The sequence below is a fragment of the Humulus lupulus genome, chromosome 5 (genome assembly GCF_963169125.1).
Source record: "Humulus lupulus chromosome 5, drHumLupu1.1, whole genome shotgun sequence".
NCBI lineage: Eukaryota > Viridiplantae > Streptophyta > Magnoliopsida > Rosales > Cannabaceae > Humulus > Humulus lupulus.
The window spans coordinates 103,026,218-103,051,306 of NC_084797.1; the positions used below are offsets into that span (position 1 = coordinate 103,026,218).

The 25,089-nt window shown below is 33.6% G+C and overlaps 1 protein-coding gene across 4 annotated transcripts; it reads left to right on the top strand.

Annotated features, from left to right (window-relative positions):
- Window positions 1-19,538: 19,538 nt before the first annotated feature.
- LOC133777562 (probable RNA methyltransferase At5g51130) lies at window positions 19,539-24,350 on the top strand. 4 transcript variants are annotated; one of them, XR_009868642.1, is made up of 6 exons: window positions 19,539-19,735; window positions 19,804-19,850; window positions 20,443-20,496; window positions 21,588-21,738; window positions 22,044-22,158; window positions 23,979-24,350. XR_009868642.1 is itself a non-coding variant. In XM_062217237.1 (5 exons), exons 3-5 carry the CDS (start codon window positions 21,634-21,636, stop codon window positions 24,026-24,028), a joined length of 270 nt encoding a protein of 89 aa, XP_062073221.1. In that variant the 5' UTR covers window positions 19,543-19,735; window positions 20,443-20,496; window positions 21,588-21,633; the 3' UTR covers window positions 24,029-24,350. The 4 variants fall into 4 exon arrangements, 2 of the variants coding, with proteins under 2 accessions (XP_062073221.1, XP_062073222.1); XR_009868643.1 differs by having other exon boundaries at window positions 19,807-19,850; XM_062217237.1 differs by lacking the exon at window positions 19,804-19,850 and having other exon boundaries at window positions 19,543-19,735.
- Window positions 24,351-25,089: the final 739 nt, after the last annotated feature.

Here is a 25,089-nt window from a genome sequence, read left to right on the forward strand (position 1 = left end):
TTTCAATAAGACCAAAAAAGTATTATCAAATATATACCATAACACATTTTGATGTGTTAAGGAAAGCGGTGTTATAGTAGGTCGGAGCACTTTGCATAACACTTTTCCATAGTATAGACATGTGTTATGGTATAGCCTACGATAACACTTTTGTTGTGTTATTTTAATAGTTAGATAAGTATTTCATTATGCTATTTATAAATAGATTATATAAAAAATTTTTGTATTTATAAAGTAGTGTTATGATACACTTTATAATAACACACTTTTTGCATTATAGAAAATAGGTTGAACAACATAATTTTATTCTTATAAACCAGTGTTATTGTAAAAGATACAGTAACACATTTTTTGTATTACTCTAATATTTGGATAAGCTTGAATTACTATTATATAAACATGTACATTATAATTATTTTTTATTGCTTTAATTAAAACCTGCTTCATTTAATATACTTAAGACACCCTAAACATTGTACAAATATATTTTTGAGTACCAATTATATGGTTCATAACACATATAACCAAATAATTATGTCAAAATACATTCAAGATTATCTAAAAAATAATCCAAAAGTCTTATAATATTCAACACTACCTAATTAACATAAACAAAACATTCTCACAATAGACAACAAAATAGTCCTAAACAGTTGCATATTCAAAAGTAAAGGTAGGAATTCATGATCTTCCAAATGTCAGCACACCAAAGCCTTCCAAATTAGATTTTCTTTTGCACTTCACTTGTTGAATCTGGTAAATAAAACATAAAACAAAAACTAATGAGGTCATGAAATATCATATCATTCATCTAAAATAGTAAATAATATCATGACGCATAACCAAATTTACAATAATTGAGTTTGAATAATAAACAATTTATTATATTACACACATTACTACAACTATCTATACTCAAGTGACCTTAGAACTTTAATTAAACGGTGCATAATTTTAATTCAAATTGGCCCTGTTATCATTGTCTTTCTCATCTTCCCTATCAAATCAATGAAATAATACTATCATAATCTTGGATTGCATATCAGTTAATGTTGAACAAGCATTTATATAACCTGTTAAGATGGATCCAAGTTTTATCCATCTGCATATCATAAGCATAGGTATAAAAAATATAATCACAATTCATATGTATAATGTTTTATTATTCAAACCCTAATGTTGAGGATGTGAAAACTACCCTTATTCACACCCCAGGTGAGATATCTATCAATATAATCAAACCAATTCAAACAAACACAATTTATTTGTAAGAAGATAATACATAATTCTATGTAAAATCTGACATCATTTCCCACATAAAATTTACGTAACCATCTATCAATACCAAGTAAAAAAATTCAAACAACACACAATAAGTTTTCTTCCTTATATCACCGCAACACACAAACAAATTTTCCAGAACCTACTTCTCTAAGACACACAAGTTTTCAACCTTCCGTTATCACTGCCACACGCAATTTTATTCTCAGAACCTACTTCTCTACGAATGAATATTTAAGATATTCAAACTCCTATAATATTTGTATGATATTAATAAAAGAGTTAAGAGAATATATTTTCGTACCTCTTACAATTAATAATCAAGTTAATTAACTTTGCAATGCTCCTTGCCAATTCGATCCACAACCTAAAGAATATAATCAATACCTAAAAGATTAATACAAAATTAAAATTAAATGATACAATAAGTAAAAAAATTCTTTATATATTAAATTTTGGGCATATATGGTTATCATATTATTAATTTTTCTCTCAATATATATTTTGAAAGAATATAGTCCATGGTCATATGTTATCATAAGCACAAGGCTTCGTCCCTTGGTCGTTGGGCTTGTAATAGTAAAACATAAAAAAGGAAAGGATGATGAGTTAATAAAATAATTAGTAGTGGCCGAGTGTGTGTGGATGACACTCTGTGAAGCTCTTAATCCTTTTAAATGGTGGACCCATAGAGATTCTTAATCCTTCCTCCTCTCCTCTCTCTTTCAAACATATCCTTGCTGCTCCCCACCCTAACTCACTATTTCCTATTTATTTTATTCAAAATAATTCAAAATCGAATCATAATCAGAAAAGAGCCAGAATCATAATTCAAAAGAGCAAAGGCAGAAAAGCTAATCCAAGAACTTAACCCTCTTGAAGTTCAGATTGAAAAAACACTAGACATACAAGTGAGCACTTTAAATCGCCAATCCTATTTGCTTATAATGTCTGTATAGCTAGTACTTTTAGTCTAATTTTCTTTTCTTATTCTTCTTTTTATTTTTATGTGTAGTCAAAACAAATAAGGGAACTTGATCTTGCCAATATACATCTGCAACTTGAGGACACAAGACCATATTCAATCCATACTGCTTTAGAGGTGAGAGAAGTTGAATTAAAAAGTCTACAAGAAGTCTTAGTCCCATCATTTTTTATGACTTAGCAATCAAAAATATGACTTTGAATTGAACTGGACTTTGAGCTTGGTAGATTAATTAGAGACCAAAATAAAATAAAACTCATCAACTATTATATTGACCAGTTATAATAATATGAGTTTGAATGATTCAAGGACTACCCTGTTTGGTCCATATTCATTTATCAATATTTCATGTGGAAAAGAAGAAATATATGATGTTCAATATGGCTAGAAAAACATGGTTGAGGTGGCTTTATTGACGAGAATTTTTCGGAATATTTACAAAGGTATCTCACTGTATACATCACTCTATTATACTTGGATTTTCTACATGCATAGTGATCTTTCATTCATTAATACATGGATGATGGATGGTTCTTATTTTCTATACAAGCTTCAAAACATTTGGACGTCATTAGTACTATTTTCTTGCATGATATACATGTTAAAGTTTTAGCTGGTCTTGTTTGAATGATGTCCCTATAATGTATTTTTTGCTCATTTTATTATAAGTGGAAGTTCTTTCGAGCTTTGTAATTAAAAAAGAAAGAGGAAAAAAATAATTAGAGACCAGTTATAGCTAAAAGGTAATACTTTGTCTCATAAGAAAAATATATACACAAATCTTAGATTTATAGTTTTTCTATATTTGAAATAGAGAGGGATCCATAACAAGAGCAAAAAATACATCTAAGTACAATATCTGTGAATGTAATGAACTAGCATGAGCTTTGTTTTGTACCTGCAATACAGGACCAGAGTAAGAGAACAGTATAACCAGCCTAAAAAAATTCAAAGCTCCACAAATATACAATATATAAAGTCACTTTAAATAAATTCCATAATCTTTAATATTGTCTTAGTTTAGATAAAGTTCAAGTAAGTTTATTTATTCTCCAGAGCCACAAACAGAGAAAAACTAGTTGTTTTATATAGGAGCATTAAAGATTATACAGGTTGTGGGAATGAGGTACACGCAACACACACAAGAGACTAGGAATCACAAGTAAAAAAATATAGTATACGTTTTTGAACAAAAGCAAAGCCTATATATGATGCAAAAATATACGATACTAAAACTAAGATATGGACAAAAGAATATTGATGTTCAAATTTGTTTACAAGACTATACGATACAAAAATAGAAATACCAGAGTGATAAATACACAAGGTGAGGAAACTTAAACAACTAAAATAATGTTAATTCTAAACATGCTAGCTTCTTCCCTTCTTTTAAGGATATAAAATTTGAGAGACCTAAAAAGCAAGGTTAATTCAAGTGTTAATTTAGAGTTGTTCAACTTATTCTTTAATATAAAATTAACTAGTAGATGAGGCAACTAACTAGGCGTGGAAGTTATAAAACTTAGTTGAATCTATCCGTAGCTTTTGATGGGCACTACCTTAATTCTTTTTTTTTTTTTGGCCTTTTAAGAATTTGTTGTTTAATGAAAACAAACCAAACTTGCATATATTTTTTTAAACATCTTTGCCCTCTAGAAGACTACTTTTCCTAGGATATGTTATAACTACTACCACAATTGCAGCAGAAACAAAACATATGGTTGACATTAGTCCTCCTCATATATATAATTACAAGCCTTCACTTAAAAATAAAAAGATAAATCGCAATAAGAAAATAATTTGTTTGGCTCTAGCAAAGAAAGATTGAACTAACAATAGAAATGTATATCTCAATGAACATATCAAATGCAAAACAGAGTGTTCACCACGTTTTTGGCCAACGACGTGAGAAAGTCAAAAACGATAAAACCTTTAAGAGAAATTAAACGACACAGACGATTTTATAGTGGTTCAGCCCCAATGTGATGGTAATAGCCTAATCCACTTAGAGTTATGATTATCTATCTACACTCAAGATCAGATGAACCTAAATCAACTGAGTTTCTTCAGTGTAGATTACAAGAATACAGAAATTCTCTCAAATACAAGTACTTTCTCTCTCTAGAAAATTCAGATCAAAAGTTCAGAATTCCCCCCAAAGTCCCTTTTTGATGCCATAAGCCTTGTATTTATAGGCTTAGGATCGCACAGATGATATCCCCCATAATCGGGATATTTTATTATTCACATTTTATTTAAATTACAACAATATCCAAAATGTAACAGTACACCATATTCGTGGGATAAATGAGAGATTCCCACGTATGCCAAGACCGATTCTTGTTGAAGCTATTTCTGGGAATCTTGTCATAGTCCTGCTCTATCTAGTTGATCCATATCACCTTCATTCTGGTCGGCCACACCTTTACTGGGCAGTCATGCACTTGACTGGGCAGTCATGCACTTGACTAGGCAGACATGCACTTAGCTGGGCAGACATGCACTTAGCTGGTCGGACATGGTCATGACCGATCAACCAAGTTCATGCCTGGTCAGACAAAGTCATGCCTGGGCAGGCAAAGTCATGCCTGGGCAGGCAAGGTCATGCCTGGGCAGACAAGGTCATTCCTGGGCAGACAAACACGTGACTCGTCGGACAAGGTCACGCCTGGTCGGTCATGACACTTCTCAAACCAGTCAAAATTCTTCAATGGTGTACTGGGCTACTCCTAAGCCAGGTCACCCAACCATTCCTTGCCACTTGTCATTTCTATTGCCACATCATCATTTTCAAATTTTGGGGATAACACAGAGTAACATTGGAAGTTAACGAAAGATGCATATAAGAAACTCAAAGATTTTTATCATAATTGAATCATTTTCTATGGTACAAAAATATGGAGATAAGATAAAAATAAAGAAAAACCTGATTGCAGTGAAATGAGACTAAGATTTGTATAGATCTGTTAGTGCTGAAGCACTTCTTTAGCTCGGAAGGAAGATCTCCATTGTTGTTTTCTCATTCTTTTTTCCTATTGAAGAGTTTTGTGAGAACATGGAAAACACATTTAACTTGTTTTTTGAATTTTCTATTTTTTCTAACTCACTTTTTAAAATTTGTTTTGAGAGAACAAAGCCAAACACTCCATGTTGTTCTCTAACAACTTATTTTTGTATTTTAGAAAGAAACAAAAGTTATAAAGACAAACAAGCTATTAGTTAATTTCATGAAATTGAAAAAGTTATAAAGACAAACCCCATAAAAAAATTAAAGAGAAAAAGAAAAGACATGGTTGAAGCAGACAAACGAAATTGAGGCTCAACAGGATTGGAAGAAGTCCCTCTTATGTTTATGGATTAAGTAGAAGAACATGAAGGATCATCTCACCTGGTTGTTAAAATTTACAAATAAATTGCTTTTTATGTTAGTTCTCTTCTAAGAAACGCAGAGAATAACTCACAAAATATATGATATTCAAATATATATATTTGGGTTATTGTAATTTTATGCTACATATGTAACTATATATTCCTTTGAGTAATGATTAAGTTTTTTAATTCTTTTTTATAAATTGTTAATGATTTAGATTTTCTTTTCAGATTTTGTCTCAACCATTATCTCATTTTCTTTCTTTTTTTTGTCTGACTTTCAATAAGGTCTTTTTTAAAATGGGGTTGAAGGAAGCAGATAGGTTAATCAAATTCTAAACCAAGTGGCGAATTCAAATGAAGTCAAAATAGCAAATTCACTACAATGTTTATAGATTACTTCAAAATTAAAGGTCCTCAACCAAATGTTCAAAGCAAATCCTTAAACCAAAACATAAAATCCATCAAAGTAAACTCAGAACAACAAATATAGCATCAGAAAACTTAAAACAGCTAAGTTTCCTACTTCAGAGCTGTGATAGTTGTGACTTGGGATGATCTTCAACACTAGGTCTAACTACAATATTTCTAGTTGGATGAACTTTGTTCATAGTGGTTTTTCCAATTGTTGGGCTGCTATTTCTTTTTGTTTCAGGCTTAATCCGAGAACTAGTTCTATAAGTAATTTATATATAGGGTCCTTTATTAATATATTTGGTTGTTTCTAATCAAGTGTTACAAAGATTTTAGCGAATTAAACAATCTGGACATGTAATATTATTCTTATATATTGGCAGGCATGTACATATTATTCCAAACATGCTATCATCTACAAAACAAAAGTCTTAACTTTCAACTATAGACCCCACTATAAAATTTATATGTGGCTTACATTTCATCAGTATATAATAGAGCAACTACTTTTTTTTTTTGCATCACAGCAAAATGAGTTTAAATAGCATTGTTTGTTTAGAATACGAGCATGAATGTCCGCATTCACATTATTGTATCCACCGAACTATTAAGGACATGTTTACCATCTTTATTCTTCTATCTTGGCCACCAAAAATTATCAATCTATTAGTAAACAAGCCTGAGTTTAGTTTTTTTAATTTTGTCTCGTTGAGTCATTTTATCAAACAACAAGCATGCAATACTTTGTGACTTCGATTACAGATGTGTATGTTTCTTTATTGGGGACAAACAACACAACATGGATGAAGACAACAGTTCTAGTGGCATGTAGGAGAAATTTCCCCAAAATCAGAGGCCAAGTTTCTGGGATCAAATTCATAAAAATCAGAAGTTTCGAGAACTTTACCTAAATTTGACCTCAGATTTTCCAACTTGAATGGTGCCAAAGCGATGAACTAGAATTAGTAGCATAGAAGCAAACCATAGGAGCTTCCCTTTGCTTAAGGATGAACCATCTGCGGCATTGATTCTCTGTGGGTCAACGACAGCGGACGGCACGGTCTGTGATGGCTGATTAGTGTGAGAGTCAATCAGTGAGAGATTGCCTAGGAGTTTGTTTTTGTTTTAGGAATTATATTATTTTCAAGACTGACTCTCCATTTCAAGATAATTCATTTCACCTATTGAACTAAGATCATCTGGGTTGTAGTGCAGTTTGTATCTTTGTAACCGCTCGATGTGATTCGATTTAAGTATGAATAAATTAAAACCCTTACATTTCCCAAATGAAAAAACAATGAAACAATGAGAGATATTACATACCCAAAAGTGACAGCGACTAAGAAGATGAGTGAGAGAAAACAGAGAAGAATGAGAGAGAGAAAGAGAAAACTGTAAGGGCAACTAAGAAGATGACATAAGTGAGGAATTCATGATTTAGGGTTTTCTATTTTTTTTTTATTGGGAGGGAAGAGTGAACGAAAACAAATTAGGGAAAAATGATTGAGAGAAAAGTTAACATATAATTTGTTGCTTATATTTTTATTTGCCGCTTATTTTTTTAGTTAGTGTACTTTACCGCTTTTTCTTTCTTATACCAATTATAATATATTTTTAATAAACTTATATTTACGTGTTGTGGAAAGTAGATTTTGGTGTATTGAAATTGAAGGAAAGGCTTAGTTGAGGATTGGAAGTTAAAAATTCAGCTTACGAGCTTGGGGATTCAAGCTAGGAATTTGAGCTAGAAATCAGAGAAGGTTCAGTCATAATTAAGGTAAGAACTCTAGCTTTCATTTCTGAATTTTTGTTGGGTTGTCTAGGTAAAACTCTGGATTCTTGAGTAGGAATTGGATGATGAATTAGACAGAGTTTTTGGGTGATAATAGCTGATGAATTGGGAGAGTAATTTTGATGTTGTTGCTAAGGTTTTGGTGATTAGAAATATGTGATTTAATCTTGAATTTGTAGCTGGTTTGGTGTTGAATTGAGGGGATTTGATGGGGAAATTTTGGGGTTTAATCTTGGTGTTCTTGGCTGGGAGATGCTTGTGAAAATCCCAAATTTTCTGGGTTCCAAGGGGGCGCGCGATGACCCAGCCTTGGGGCGCCGCGGCGCATGTGGCCATTTTGGGCTGGGCATGTTCTCTGAGATGGGGGCGTGCCATGACTCACTAAGGCAAGTCACGACCCGCCTCCCCTTTTTTCTTGGGCCTTGCTCTTTGACTTGGGGGCAGGTCGCAACCCATTAAGCCAAGTCGCGACCCACCTAAGGATCTTAGCCATAGAATTGTTTCTAGAATTGGTAAGGCTTGGGGGCTCGAACCTAGGCACTCGAGACAATTTCTACTACCTCGTTTAGTAGAAATTGAGGTCCCAGACGCTAGTCTCCGTATCCTAAGTATTTTTTTGGATTGGAAGTTAATAATTATCCATTTGCCATTGTGATTAGGTTTATCGCCAAGGCTCGGGGCTGAGGATCATGCTCGAAACCATTTCATTTTCTCCACTCGGAAGTAAAGCTAAGAATAATGCACCCTTGTGTTGCTATGTTGGGACTGAGATTCCATGTATTTGAATACGTATGGTGCATAACTGTGATAATGCCATGTGAGCATGAAATGAACGACCTAAGAGTGCTGGGGCTGATAATTTGCGCACAGGACACGGCTCAGCCACTGTGAGCTGGGGTCAGCTAGATAAATACCGGACTCGGCCTGACAATCCAAAGTCAGTGGGTTAGATAGAGGGTGCGGCCTAAGGGCTCGGCCACTGTGAGCTGGGGTCAGCTAGATAAATTTTTAAATATCTGGATGACTGATTGCTAATTCATTGACTGTCATTATTGATTATGTGGTTGTTATGGCTTGCTGAATATCTAGATAACTGTCTTGTGAATTATTTGATTATCGTTATTGATTATGCTATGCTATTATGGTTTTCTTGCTGGGCCTTGGCTCACGGGTGCTACGTGGTGCAAGTAACGGCAAGGGTAAAATGGATCAACCATGAGTTGGAGAACTCTGGGGGCGGAAGGGATTGTACAGGGACAGAAAACCTAAAATGCGTATCTTTCAATTAGAGTGGCCTTTGCTTGTGTATGACTTTTGGAAGTTTGTAAATTTATCCTTTAAACCCTGTTATTTGGATCCCTTGTATTAAATATTTATTTTAATGAAAGTTGTATGTTTATGATCAAAATCTTTTAACCCTAACTTGATTATGACGTTAGGATCACATATTTATCAAATGACTTGATTAGCAAGTCTTGCACTATTATAAACACACAGTGTAACAGTCTTGGTTATCCACGATGTTACAAAAATGTACCATGACCTAAAGAAATATTTCGGCTGGCTAGGAATGAAAAAGGAGAAAGTAGAGTATGTAGCACACTGTCTAACTTGTCCACAGACTAACATGTTTATTACAACCACTGGAAATTCCATAATGGAAATGGGAGATGATTAATATGGATTTTATCACTAGTCTACAAACCACTCCAAAGGGGCACGATGAGATTTGGATTATTGTGGATAGGCTAACAAGATCGATGCATTTCTTTCCAATTAAAATAACTTACTCGGTGGATAAATTGGCAGATTTATACATAGCAGAAATTGCGCATCTGCACGAAGTACCTACATCAATCGTATCTAATCGAGATGGACAATTTACATCAACATTCTTCAAAATAATGAAAGTTGAAACCTCATCTGTTTTGAGTTTCGGGGACGAAACTTCTATACATTGTAGGTATTGTAATACCCCGCGTTTCAAGCACCTACTAGTAACCAGTTTGGACTGATGAGAACTTATATGAATATTATTTTAATTAATAATATAGGATTGAGAAGCTAAAATCGTGTTTTCCTCGATAACAATTAAGTGTGATGTGAGATTGTAGCCAAATTTGAAATTTCGGTGTCAGACTGACACCAAAACCCCAACCGGATAAAATTATGTTGAATAATTATCTCAAAAATAATATGGGCATACAAGTTATTGGAAATTTTAATTAAAGTAGAAAAAAAATTGACTTTGTAAGAAAAAAAAATCTCTAGAAATGAATTCTTGTGAAAAATGCACATTTTAGCCAAAAATGAGATTTTGGTTAGTTAAATTATTATGAGTAACAAATATTGGAGTTTGACCACTTAAATTAAATAGCAAGGTTAGTTTAATTTAATTACCCTATGTTAAAATTTTAATTAAATTAAGTAAGAAAAAAAAATGACCACAATAGTAATTTTTGGGAAAATTAACATTAGACTATGATTAATTAACATAAGTTAGATTAATTAGGAAATGAATCAAAGGTTAATTGAGCTACAGTAAGCGGTAGATTGGACTGGTAAAAGGGTAATTTTATGTCCATATAGATAGTAAAAAGTCAACTAAGTCTTCATTTCTCACATAAGTTTCTCTCTCAAGATTTATTTTCTCTCGAATTCTGTTCCTTCGCTTTAGCATAGGCCGAGTACCTCATGTGCTCCCTCTGAAAATGTTTCATAAATTCCTCACCTAAAAGCTCACATCACACCTGTTTCTACTATACGCATAGGTTTAGGGTATTGAGTGTTGAGTTTGAAGATACAGAAATGCTAGAAAAAAAAAAAGCTAGTACAAATCAAAGGTAACACTCTTAACTCTACTTGCCAAAGTTGAATTTTTCATCTTAGATGAGTTTGCATGTGTGTATATACTGATTTGTGGTATTATTGGAGAGTGAATAGATGTAGAGGAAAGGCTATTAAAGGTTTTGAAGTGCTAGAAGTCACTTAGAACACCATTGAAGTCATCAAGAGGCATATGGTCACCTCCCATAAGTTTTATTCAAAATTTATTGTTAAATCTGCTATGATTATTTTATTTGATGTGTTTAAATTATATATTGGGACTCTAATAATTTTATCCATTCTTTGATCATGCATGCAAAACTATTTGGATGATTGTTAGTGGTAGAATCAAACATTCCATAGGCAAAACTAAGACTTTGTAAACTTCCAATGACTCAAGCAAGTTGTATACCTATCTAATTCTGCATTTTCTTATTTTCATGTTTAATTTTGAGATTTTTATATCTTAATAGGGCTTATAAAAACATGCAAAAAGGATTTATAATGATCAAGATATGAGTTTTACAAAATTTGTATGTAATCTAAAATATTGTTTTTCAAAATCTGGGTAAACAGCCAACTTTGAGTGATATTTTCTATTGGAAAAAAATATTAATTTTTATTTGATTTTTGGAAAACACGTTATTTTGTTATTGGTAAATGAACTGGTAAAATTTCAAAGAAAAATAATGGATAAGCTAAGAATTATAGGTTTTCAAAGTTAGACAAAGTTTCTGGAAAGCTCAAAATAGCTTCTAGACAGCCATGTTTGAAAAATCTTTTTGCTAAGTAAATATAGTTAAAATATTATAATTTTTTGTATAATTAATTTTCACCTATTATGGTATAGGCATAATAACTTTTAGATGTAAATAACAAGCTAAAATGATTTTATGAACTTCTAAAATTCACTAAAAGGATTGGATTTTCTCTAGGCAAATTTGTTATAAAGTTTTTGAAAATAGTTTTCACCAAGTAAAAATGTTTAATTTATAATGAAATTTGGCAAGAATTTTTTTGGAATAACCAAGTTTAATTCTGCAATGTGTGAATACGATTAGAATTATAGTTTTTAAAATATAAATTTTTAAATTATGTTACCTACAACTTTAATTTATAAAGTTTATACTTTAAAAAAATAATGGATTTTTTTAAGTGTTTGACTAAGTGTTGATGTGTTGTTATGGTAATCATTGGTATAGGTTTAACCCATTAAATATATCTGAATATTAGGAAATTAATATTTTATTAAGGAATTATTTAAATGGTTAAAGAAAATTTAAAATGGGGTCCAATACCAAAATTTTCTGAAAACTTAATTAATCTAAAACTAATCAAAATCTCTTATTATTGTTTCTTAATTGTTTTAATTCTAATTTAGCTATCAAATATTTTAACTAAAGTGATCTTATTAGAAAATATGTGATTTTATTAGTAAAAATCAAAGAAAGGATAAAATCACTTAAGCTAGGAGGCTTCTGAAACTAGTTTCTTCGACTAGGCTCGATATTTATAAAGGAGTGTGAATAGTTGTAAAAAGCCGACTTTCAAATAATTAGAATTGTTAAGAGAAGTTTTGTCAAAACTTTTAAATGCCACTTAGAAGGCTCAACTAAGTTAGGGTGATAATACCCTTACTTAATAAACGATATTTACTAAAATGCCCTGATCGTTTATTTGTTACTTAATTGCCATAATTAATCAAAGCATACTGTATGAATTATAGTATTGGCTAAAAGGATCGCATAGCTGTGGTTTAAGGATTTACGCTCGGAGCAAAGAAATCCATGTAAGTCAACTTTTGACTTCTCTGGATACAACATGAAACATACTAGTGTGTTGATTGCTAGAAATAGGATATAACACTAGTTGTGGGAAGGGGCTCAATTTGAGACAATGACTAGGGTGTTCTTAGACCCTTTCTAGGATTGTGCGGAGGGTACCCCGCCTAAGTTAGCAAAGTGCAGACGGTTTCTGCCTTTCACATATTTTTAGTCCAGTTCAAGTCCATGACAATTAATGTGTTCGGTTCAGTTCGGTTCGAGTCTATGACAATTACTATGAGGTGCGGTTCAAGTACGTGACCTCCAGTCAAATTCAAGTCTGTGACATGTAGCTATGGGTTAAGTATATTGGTGAAACCTAGAAGTCTCGATGAGTTAGTGTAACTCTGGTTACACTCATGATAGTACTTATGCCCTACATAACACGAAATTTACCCGATTTGGGGATTTATGGCAGGGTTATGAATACTGAGAGTTGGGTCTCCACTATTGTTTGTTTTAAGGGGACACACCCAAACGCCTCGAATTTATTGAAAACTCCCAAGTTGGCTTCTATGATCTTTGTTATGAATATTGTTCCTATATATCTGCTAATTCTGGGATTTTCTGCGTGCAGGGTTGATTTGAATAATTCTGGTTATTAGGCATAACCATATGTTTTCCAGGATGCTTTGGCATTTTTGAATTGTCTGTTTAGGGTTCAGATTTCTCTGGAACCCTAATTCTATAAGTGGTTTAATTTTCGATTATTAATTTGGTCATTGACCCCAGTTTTCTTTTATGATTTTGTGCTTTAAGGTTGAACTTGCTAAGCGTTTTCACTTACCTATTTGTTTCTTGTTGTATGTAAGTGCAAGGGCAAAGCGGAGCAGTGAGTGCCGGAGTCTGCTTACTGAAGTGTACATGTGGCCCCGAAATTTGGGGAATGTTTTGAGAAAAAGTCTTTTGGGGCTAACATTGTCTTATTGGTTATGTTTAACCCATTTATGCTTACTTTAAATGTTTAAGAACAAAAGTAATTGATTATGTGTGCGCATACAACTTTCTCTTTTAATATTTTTTTACATGAATTTTTGGAACATGTTTATAATGAAAATGTTATTTTCCTCATTGTTTTTGGTCTTTTATTTTCGGGTCTTTACAGGATACAACTCTCTAATCTTAATTTTGGGTTCCCAAGTTGCCTGTTCGACCTTGTGGTTATACCAATGCACTTTTACCAAGGGTATGGACTTGTTTCTCAACACTATGTCATTCTGATCCAAGATCGCCACTAGATTCTCCTCGTAGCAGAGCTTTGAATCCACATTTAATTCCTCATAGTTGAGTACATGATTGGGGTCATCAATATATTTCCTCGGCATGGATACATGAAGCACTTCATGTACCTGAGATGAGGCAGGTGGCATCGCTAAACGATATGCCATTTCCCCGATTCTTTCTAGTTTCTCGAAAGTTTCAATATACCGCTGGCTGAGCTTTCCCTTTCTACCGAAACACATAGCCCCTTTGAGTGATGCTACTTTCAACAACACCTTATCTTTTACTTAAAATCCAATGGCTTTCTTCATCTATCCACGTACTTGCGTTGTCGATCAACCGAAGTCTGCACCTGTTGCCGTATCTTTTTAATATCTGTGGTAACATGATCGTCCTCATTAGATCCCAAAAATTTTCTTTCTCTAGCTTCATGCCAATGGATTGGGGATTGACCTTTCCTCCAATATTGTGCCTCGTATGTTGCCATCTTGATTGAGAAATGGTAGCTATTTTTGTACGCATGGGAGCTTTCCATTCCATGAGCCTTAGAAGTCAAGCACACATGCTCTCAACATATCCTCTAGGGTTTGGATGTTTCACTCACATTTTCCATCTGTTTGGGGGTGAAACGCAATGCTAAAAATTAATTGGGTCCCTAGTCCCTTTGGCATTTCCTTCTAGAATGCAGATGTGAAATTTCCGTCACGGTCGAACACTATTAATATTGGAACTCCATGCAATCTCACTATTTACGAGATATATAATTTTGTCAACTTGTCAGCGGAATCCGTTTCCTTGGTTGGTCAGTCGACTATGACCCAGATCATATCTTGTACCTTTAGAGTGGTTTGTAAACCTGCGACGAAATCCATTTCCACCGTCTCTTATTCTACTCGAACATTTCTAAAGGTTGCAACAACCCAGCTGGTCATTAGTGTTCTGCTTTCGTCTGTTGGCAGGTTAAACTGTAACGACCCAAATTCGCTATTAAGGCTTAAGGGCCTTGAGTAGCGTGCCTGGAGGGCATAATGGGATTCTGTGAGTGACTTTAATGAGTTTAATGCATGATTATGATTTAATGCACGATATATGACTATTTGATTATTTGAGATGCATGACTATGTTAATTAGTATGCATGTAGACCTGATTATCTTAGAAAGAGCATAATTGTAGTTTGGCCATGTTGGGCATGACTGTGTTGATATCTGTGATCTATGACTCGAGACGATCCTGGAATGAGCTGGTTAGCGGAAAAGTCAAAACGGGAATCTATACCCGGCTTGGGTTAAGCCTGGGGAGTTTAAATGAGAATTTGGAAAATATACTGAGGTTAATCTTGATGATGAGGAATGTATAATTGGTGATTAATCAGGTATTGGGTAGCGAGCGGGAATTATTAGGAACACTTGAGGAATTAGTGGGAATTTGGGGTAATATGACTAAAATGTCCCTTTATGAGCATAAAGGTTTAGAAGTATTAAGGGAGGGCATTTTGGTCTTTAGGCTTGTAAGAGATGAATTAAAGGGGGGCTTTATACTTAGTGGATTTTGTAGAAAAAGAGTTATAGGCTGAAAAGAAAGAAAGAAGGAAGAGAAAAGAAAAGAGGGAAAACAGAAGGGCTTGGCTTTAAAGAATCGGTTTGTGGCTCTCCCAACCATTTTCCTTCATTTTTCTTGGAGTTAAGCTCAGTGGAGAGCTAGGGTAGGCTGAGCATCAAGGATCCTAAGCTAGACTTGAGGATTGGTAAGGGATTAGCAAGATCACATCAGAAATTTGAGGTAAGTTCTTGGGGATTTCAGTTTTAGGGCTTTACTGGTTTGAACTGTGTTTTTGAGCTAAATGGATGGGATTTTTGGGGAAATCAGGTCAAGGTTGTAAAGGAGCAAGCTAAGGAGGTCTAGGGTTCAATTCAAGGTCGAAATTCCACCCACGGTATGATTTCTAAGACTTTATCCTTGTTGTTTGAATGAATTTATGGTTTTTGGGTTCATTATGATAGATTTTGAGTTTTGGGTTGCTTGAGCTTGGGATTGAGTTCTTGGGATTCTTGGAATGAGTGTGTGGTGTGGATAAGGTTGTTTTTGGGTTTGGAAAAGGTTTGGACAAGTTTGGAGTTGAAATGGTAGAAGGAAATCGCAAGAGGCGATTTTTGGGTTTGGTCTGGCTGCAACTAGCGCTACAGCGCTAGTCAGGGGGCGCTGTAGCGCTAGCCCCTGTTTCTGGTAGGGTGGTTCTGCTTGTAGCGCTACAGCGCCCTCTTTTGAGCGCTGTAGCCCTGCACTGTTCACAGAGGGGATTTTTGGGATTTTGTGAAGGGACTTTTGACCTAGGGTTCGGGGCTCGATTCCACCACTTTGTTTTGGGGATCTAGGACTTCCTAGGGGCTCGGGATTGGTCCCGAGGCTAGGTTTTGGACTTGAGGTTTGGTAATGACTTTGACTTATGGATTTTTCTTAGGTAAGCGCTAGGGCTCGAGTAGGATCGTGCTCAAGGAGTCAGGTTGATCAAGGCCATCGAATTTAAAGGTAAGAAAACCGTAACACCCGGGATCAGGGCATGGGCCCATAGTGTTATTGCAGGGCATGGCCCTAGATTGTTTTACTTGCAAATGTATGACCTTGGATGAATTATTATATGTTTGAACAATTATTTCGAAATGTATTATGCGTGCGATTATAATGAAATGAACGGCTAAGGCCGAGAGCGGCAAATGCCGGGTACGGCCTTGGGGCCGGAAGTAACACTCAGCACATGGGGTGCTTATAGCCAGGGTGGGACCCAAGGGATACATGAGTTATCCTAACGGTGAGGACCGAGACCCCAGGCTTTGGTAAGGCCTCTAGGGCGGCATGGCCGTGCTTGTTTAGTCTGATGGTTTTCCTATTTTATCAGTGGATTATGTCAGCTATATACTATGCATATGTTATGTACTATTTGGGTTTTCTTGCTGGGCTTCGGCTCACGGGTGCTCTGTGTGGCAGGTAAAAGCAAGGAGTCAGTCAACCGGCCATGAGTATGGAGAGCGTGGGGGCGGCGCGTACATGTTCGGCCTGCCCGACTGCTTTGGTTGGGGGCATTTTGTATATGGCTGTATTAACTCATTCTTTTGATAGTTAGCCTGGTGTAAATCTATTTTTGAGTTGTAAATATTTTGTAAACCTTATTTTTGGGATCCCAGATGTTTGATACTTAACGTTTTCAATGAAACTAAACATTTTCAAAGAGTACAGCCTTGAATTTCTGGTTTATTCACACTTTTGGTTTTAGAAACAACGTAGAGTAAGTCAAAAGCACGATTTCTGTTTTAAACTCACTAAGTAACGGCTCTAAGGTAGTAGGGCGTTACATAAACAGTGCACCACATATTCCACTACTTCCCTCTTCACCCCTGGCCACTAAAAGTATTTCTTCAAATCTTGGTACATCTTTGTCGTGCCTGGGTGCATGTCATAAGGGGCATTGTGTGCCTTGTAAAAGATTTGTCTCTTAATCTCATCATCATCTAGAACAAAAATCTTACCCTTAACCCTAACACCCTGTCATCGGAGATATGGAATCCAGGCCGCACTTCCTTCAACGTCTCGTACACCAGTCTCTGTATCCATGGATAGGCAAGTTTCCCTCCTTAAATTTCCTCCATTATGGAGATGTCCATTTGTAATTCATGTGGAGTTTCTCGCACCGTCATTATGTAGGCCATCGGTTGCCAGCTCAAGGAATCTGCCACCTTATTGGACCTTCCGGATAATATAGGATATCACAATCATAATTGTTGAACAACTCGAGCCACTGACGCTTCCTCATGTGCAATACCTTCTGAGTGAAGACATATTTCAGGCTCTTATGATCATTGTAAATATCATAATGAACTCCATAGAGTTAACATCTCTAGATCTTTCATGCGAACACCAGTACAACCAGCTCTAAATCATGCGTTAGGTAATTCTTCTCATAATTCTTCAGTATCAAGAGGCATAAGCGATCACTTTCCCGTGCTGCATCAAAACTGCATTCAGTCCTTGACCTGACGAGTCACTGTAACTTGCATATCCTTCTATTCCATTGGGGATCGTTAGAATTGGGGCAATGGTTAACCTCATTTTTATCTCCTTAATGTTCTTCCCACATTTCTTGATCCATTTGAATTTAGCATTCTTACGTGTAAGAGCAGTCATAGGAGTGTCTATTTAGAAAAACCCTAAAAAAAATTCCTATAATATCCTGCAAATCCGAGGAAAGTTTGTACATCCTGGTCATTCTTTGATCACTAAATCACTGCCTCAATTTTTGCAGGATCCATTGATATTCCTTCTCTAGACACTACATGGCCTAGCAAATCCACCTCAACTAGCACAAATTCAACTGTTGAAGAACCACCTTTAGATGTGCATCATGCTCTTCCCAGTTCCTTGAGTATACGAGGGTATCATCTATAAAAATGATAACAAATGTATCCATAAACTTGTTGATACACAGTTCATAAGATCCATAAAGGTTGCAGGAACATTCGTGAGTCCAAATGACATTACTACGAACACGTAGTGACCACAACGCGCTTGAAAATTTTTGGTATGTCCAACTCTTTAACCTTGAGTTGATGGTACTCTGATCACAAATGTATCTTCAAAAATATTGATGCCCCTTGTAATTGATCACACATATCGTCGATTCTCAGTAGTGGATATCGGTTCTTGATTGTCACCTTATTCAACTTTCAATAATCAATGCACATAGTAATCGAGTTGTCCTTCTTGATGTTTTGTTTGTAGCTCCTTGAGCTCTGCAGTTTCCATTCGATACAGAGCTTTTGAAATCGGTGTCATTCCCAGAGTCAACTCTATCTCGAGTACAACTTCCCATTTGGGTGGTATCCAAGGAAGGTCCTTGGGAAATACATTGGAAAATTTACATACCAACGGTATGTCAGCCAGTTGTAGCTTTAATTTGTTGTTCTTATCAACAATGTTGGCTAAATTCCTGATACAACCATCATTCAACATTTTTCTCGCCTTTATTGTGAAGACCATGGTGAACTTCTTCTCCCTAGTCGTGCCTTGAAAGGCGAATGGTTCTTCTCCTTGTGGGTTGAAGACTACTCTCCTTCGTTTACAATTTACAATGACCTTATACTTGGTCAGGCAATCCATTCCAAATATAATATTGTATTCATGTAGACCTAAAACTAACAGATCAACAATCAGTTCGTGACCTTCTACCATGACTGGTACAACTCTAACCCACATACCAGCATGTCCTCCTTCGAATGTAAGGAAACTACACAAACATTAGACATAAGCTCAAGCGTTTTATCTATTTTCTGAAAAAAATAAGCAGAAATAAATGAATGTGATGCACAAGTTTCCATTAATGCATATGCTTAGGTTCAGGCGATAGGAATATGACCTTAAACCATCTCTGATGGTCAAACTCCCTTGTCACCATAGGTGAATGCAAATACATGCGGCGAGGCTCCTATCTAACTACTGTTGACCATTCCCGTTTTATTAGCCAGGGTTCCTGCATTCTCGAGCCACTACTACAAAATACACTTTACGGGACAGTTTTTTAGGACATGCACCTAAATGTAAGTCCTAAAAAATGTCTCTGGAGTTTTTAGGACTCTCAAAAATCATATTTTAGGACTCACAATGAGAATCCTAAAAAAATATGTTAGTCTTAAAAAACCATAATAAAAATTTTAAGAGTGATGACTTTTAAATGCTCAATTTGGGTGTCCTAAAAGATTAGTAAGGAGTCCCAAAAGGAGACCAAAATTTTTTAAGTAATATTTGATAAATACACTATAACATTTTTTAAATTGGGGATTTTTACTATTAGGTTTCTTTTGTTTCCTCACTCCCTCTCTCTTTCGTCCCCTCATCTCCCTCTCTCTATCACTTTCTCTTTTTCCACCTCATTTCTCCATCTCTCTCAATTTTTTTTGGGCTCACCGAGTATGTATGTGAATCTCCCTTAAGCTCCCTCAAGCATCTCCCTTCTCACTCTCCTTCGGGTACAACAGGTAAGAGCTTAGCATTTGTGTTTTTTTTTTTTTTTTTTAAATCTCACTCTCCTTCGACCCTCTTTCAGCAGGTTCTTTTGTTTTTCCTCTGTTATATTATTTCGGTTTTCAATAGGTAAGTTTTTATTATATGTTTTGGTTTTCTTTTTTCCTCTCTTATTTCGGTTTTATATAAATATATATATATATAAGCATAAGCTAATCTTTTTATTGGTGGGATTGGTATTTTGGGTCTCGTATTTGTAAAAGCTAAGTTTGTGTTTGGTAATACTTAAAAAAAAAAATAGTTTTTTTATTTAATTAATTAAAAATTTGACAATGAAACAGAAAATATGTTTGGTAATTCTATTTTTATTTATTATTTTTTAAAATTTTAATTAAAATTTATTAAATTTTAAAAATAAAATTTTTTATTTTCAAATTTTTTTTTACTTTTTTTTTTTCTCTTCTTCAAATCAACACCTCATATTGTTAAACAAAAAATAAAAATAAAGTTATCAAACACATTTATTATTTTTTGTTTTTAAAAACAAAAAACAAAAATAGTTACCAAACATATTTTTATTTTTTTAAAATAATAAAATAAAAATAAAAATAATATTTCCACTTTTGTGTTTAAAAAATTCAAAAACAAAAATTTTACCAAACACAACCTAAGCATTTGCATTTTATCTTATTTTGATTTTCTTGATTTTTTTTCTTTTCAGATTTGTGTTTTTCTTGGGCCCAATCTCTACCTCTGTGTTCTCTTTTGCTCATAGGTAAAATAATATAAATATATATAGTTTACTTTTGTCAATGAGATTTGAAATTTGTTAAAATAATAAATATAAGAGTTTCAGATAAAAAAACTCTTAAACAAAAAAATTAAGAATTTTGTGAAAACAAACAAATAATATTAGAACTTGAGTACTTAATTGTTAATTTTGTTTCAAGAACTGAATTATGAAACAACGAAAACTAATAATATTTATGCTAAAATCTTTAAATATAATTAATATGGTGTCTTACAAATTGAGATATATAATTATTTTACATTAGAGGAGAGATTTGAATTTTTTTCCTTTATGAATCAACAATAATATACATTGCTTTCTAGATTTTCTTGTAAATTTAGGGTATCTCTAATTTGCATTGTAGCTTCATTAACTTGAAGACAGAGTGACACTATGCCCATGGTTGTTATGTTGTCATTTGCAATTTGGTACAAAAGAATGATGAAATCTATGCCTTTTAGCTACTATTTTCTATATTTGAATGCATCTTGTTGGCTTGGCTTCAGTAGTATGTAGAAAAGCATTTGAGTTTATGGAGAATAAATACTTGAATGAGGTTGACTGCAATATTTTGGGATTGTTCTCAAGAGCTTAAGTTTCGAGTTTGTCAAGTGTGTAAAGCTTTTTTACTGCTACGAAAGCAGGGTTCAAAGCTTTATACATGACTCTTATAATAGCTTTGGATTACAATTTTAGTTTCAAGTGATAATTTAGTCCGATTACAGGAGTGGTTTATGCTCCTAGTAGCAGCAGCAAAACTTTACCTCTTGACCAGGCTTATTATGCTTTGCATTTTTATGTCAAAAGCTTGGCCTTATATATAAATATTTTTTCAATAAACATGAATTGAATTAAGCAGTTGAAAAGCAATAATCTTTTGGAGAATTGAATTTTTTAATGCTTTGACTTAATATAATTTTTTTATTTATTATAATATATTTTTTTAAACAATTTTAACTTGTTTTAAGCCTTAAAAACTTTATATGTAGTTGTTTAAAATTAGTTCAATGTTGTCATTTACTAAACCCAATATTAGACTCAAATTATCCTTTCTAATATTACTTTTTATAATCCAGTTCAATCCTGTGTACATGCAAATTCAGAAAAGAGAAAGAAAAAAAAATGAAAGTGGAGAAGAGAAAAGGCGAAGAGAAAGTTGAACAAAAGAAGAAAAAACACAAGGAGATATTCCCTTACGACAACTACAGAAACTACTATGGCTACCGTGTAATTCTTCCCTTTCTCTCTTAATTTTTGTAATTGTTCTGTATACATTTTTGAGTTCAAGAGTACATATTTTGGGATATATATAAATATTATCCTGATTTTTGCAATCGTGGAGTGGTTTAGGGTGGAAAATATCTACGACCCAATTGGCTCTTTAGCTTTATTTTTTGAACCTTATTGTTTGGTTATAAGGGCAATGCATTAATTATGATATGCTTGGGAATATTAGTTTTTGAAAGACTAAAGTCCCTAAAATAATTGTGAAATAGTGATGATGTGTAGTTTGTTTGTATATAATGTTGCAGCTAGGTCAGGACATAGAGGAAGATCCTAGACTAAAGGTCATGAAGAAAGAATGGTTTGAAGGCAAAAATTGTCTTGACATCGGCTGCAACAATGGGATTATAACCATTCAGATTGGTAATTACTCTCTAAACTCACGCAATCCTTAGTCTTGAATTAAGGTAATAACTATTGAGTTAAATATGAAATACATGGTCATAACACTTTCTTGCTTTGCAACTTAGTTATAAAAGATGTATAATTTACTTTTATTGAATTGAATTAAGAGTTAGATTGATTTAAAACCATCATGCTACTGTCATTAGTGAAATGGTAGATTGTTAGCAGGGGTAAGTTTGTTTGTTAGAATATTATATAAATGAGGGGAAGGGTGGGGTGAGAAAAGGTGTACGAAATGTGCAGTGAGTTGTGGTGAGCTTTATATGTGTGTATTTCTTTCAATTTCAGCAATAATATTTCAATCTTAGGCTAATGTTATTTGTTTGGAGTTTCTCTAGATTTGGTTCCTATCACATACCCTCAAAAATATTCCAGATAGAAGTTTTATTTGATAATCCTACATCATCAACATTCTCACTACATCAATTGAGTCATAGTTTTTTTAACTAAAGCTAAAACAGAATGGCAATATTTGTTCTTCTTCCTTAAATTAAGGAATCAGGGTGGGACTACCATATCCCAAATTCAATCACCTGCCTCTGACTATATGTATGTATATTTGATACCATAGCTAGGCTTTGAGCTATATAATAATCTATATATATTTTGTTAAATACGTGGTACTTATAGCCTAATTTTCATAGTGTATGAATTAAAATTACTAGTATGATTATGTAAATAGGCTAGGTTGGGTTGAGTGATGAGGAGATCACTACATTTGCATAGTGAATTAGTTACACATATAATGTTAATAATAACTCACTTATATTATTAATGAAGTAGCTATCTAATCATTTATTTAATTGTATCTATGTATTACCAAAAATATGTTATATTTATTTATATTATAGCTAAAAACACGATTAGATAGTTGTGATCATTCTTAACTGTGATCAACTGATGTGATAACATTTTCAAACAAGAGTCATTAAAATTGATATTGTTTTTATGATGTTGTGTTCATAGCATTACAATGCTTGGGTTGGGTAGCTATGATTATGTATGTACTCAAACTCTAAACTCTCTTTCCCTGTTTCATACCATAGCAAAAGGATGGACTGTTAGAGTGCAGAACAAGATTTGGTGCTTGAATTGAAGCAAATGCTTAGATTGAGATATTAGAAACCTGTTAAGGTTTGACATGACATAACAGTGTTACTGAGTGTGGTTTTGTAGAATGGAAACAAGTGGGTATTGATGTAATTATGTTCCTAAATTTATCCCATATAAGGTCTATAATAATGTGTCAGAGAGTGTTTGTTTTGGTAGCTAAAATTGTTATTATTGCTTCTTTTTTATCACTGCAGTTCAGGAAATTATTTCCACCAACCAGGTGGGCTGCAAAGTTCAATGCAGCATTGACTATTCCTTTTTTATGTATTTTGTTTTATAATATTTCCTTAGTGGTACTTTTTAAAAAGGACCTATTTTTTTTCTTTTAAATTAGGTTATAGAAGTTGAGGTCAATGGGGTGAAGCAAAAAAGTGGAGTCCTTAAGAAGTGTCTCATATTAATTTGAGGATAGGAATTTGGATTTTGTAATCGAAGTTGATTTTTAGTTACCCACTAATAGAGAGTATAATTTGTAAATGAGATGATACTATAACTTACAATATACAGTCACATTCTAAAAATGTAGCATAATTCACACTATTCTTGATCAACAAGGTACTTGGAGAATAGTACTTGATTGTAATATGTATATAAATATATTTAAAATTTAATTCCTTGTAGGCCAAGTGTTTTGGTTTGTGACGTTCTGAATATTTTTGTTGCAGTCTTACATGGATTCAGAAACCAGAGGTATAATAGCAGTATATGCCATTAGACAGCTAAGGAGAACTTCCTAAATTATATTTATTGCAATTTGATACTTTTTGTTGAGGGGACAATCTTCAAACACACTTCTCATACACCATTTGATTTGTCCTTTCATAAATAATGTAAAATTAGAATAATTTTAGAGTGACATTATTTGTAAGATTCATCAATAGAGTATCACATTGAAATATTTAGATTGTTATTAGAACATGTAGTTGGTTTGAGTTTTTTTATGTATTTGTTTTTATTTTTATTTTTATTGATAATTGTTGAAAGATTTTATAAGCTAGCTTACAATACATGTTAATGAGAAATTTAAATTTCTTTTAGTTGTTTTGGCGTTTCTTAGTATTTTCTTTTAATACATTTTGGACATTCAAAGGGACATTTTTTAAATCAAAATGAAAATTGTAGCTGCATTTTTTAAAAAAAATGACTTTTAAGGGCATGCAAAGAGAGTCCTAAAAACTTAATTTAAAGATACTCAACGGGATCTTTTAGGATACGCGTTGCGAGTCCTAAAAAATTACTTAAAAGCACTCAATGGGATTTGTTAGGACTCGTGATGCTAGTCCTAAATAACCTTTTTTGTAGTAGTGAGCATAGTGGCCTAGTTTTCCACAACTATAAAATCCTTGTAGATTATACTTCCATGATGATGGCGGTTGCACTTGTTGAAGGTTGCCCATGGTTCATAACCTTGCCTAAGCTACTTGTTGGAGTTCTAGCTTCGGTTAACCAAGCCTCATTTTCCCTTATTATTGCCACCATTGCCTAACTTCAGGCCATAGTGATCACTCTGTCTCCTGGGTTCTAGATAAACCTAGGATAGAATCTCCTTCCTGATCTATCTTGGCTAAACTGAAATTATCTAAAGTAGTTAAAATTAATCTTTCTTTTGTCTGGTTTCATTGCATTCCAGACCATGTATAACGCCCTACTTCTTTAGAGTCGTTACTAAGTGAGTTTGAAACATAAAATTAACTCGCTAATAGATGTTTTAGGTTAAAAGTGTAGCTAAACTGTAAGAAAAATCATATAATTTGAAAATGTATTCATTCATTGAAA

Coding starts and splice junctions, on each gene's coding strand:
- LOC133777562 (XM_062217237.1), top strand. CDS start 21,634: ATGAAAGTGGAGAAGAGAAAAGGCGAAGAGAAAGTTGAACAAAAGAAG. Junction 21,739..22,043: donor GAAACTACTATGGCTACCGT/GTAATTCTTCCC, acceptor ATAATGTTGCAG/CTAGGTCAGGACATAGAGGA. Junction 22,159..23,978: donor GATTATAACCATTCAGATTG/GTAATTACTCTC, acceptor TTTTTGTTGCAG/TCTTACATGGATTCAGAAAC.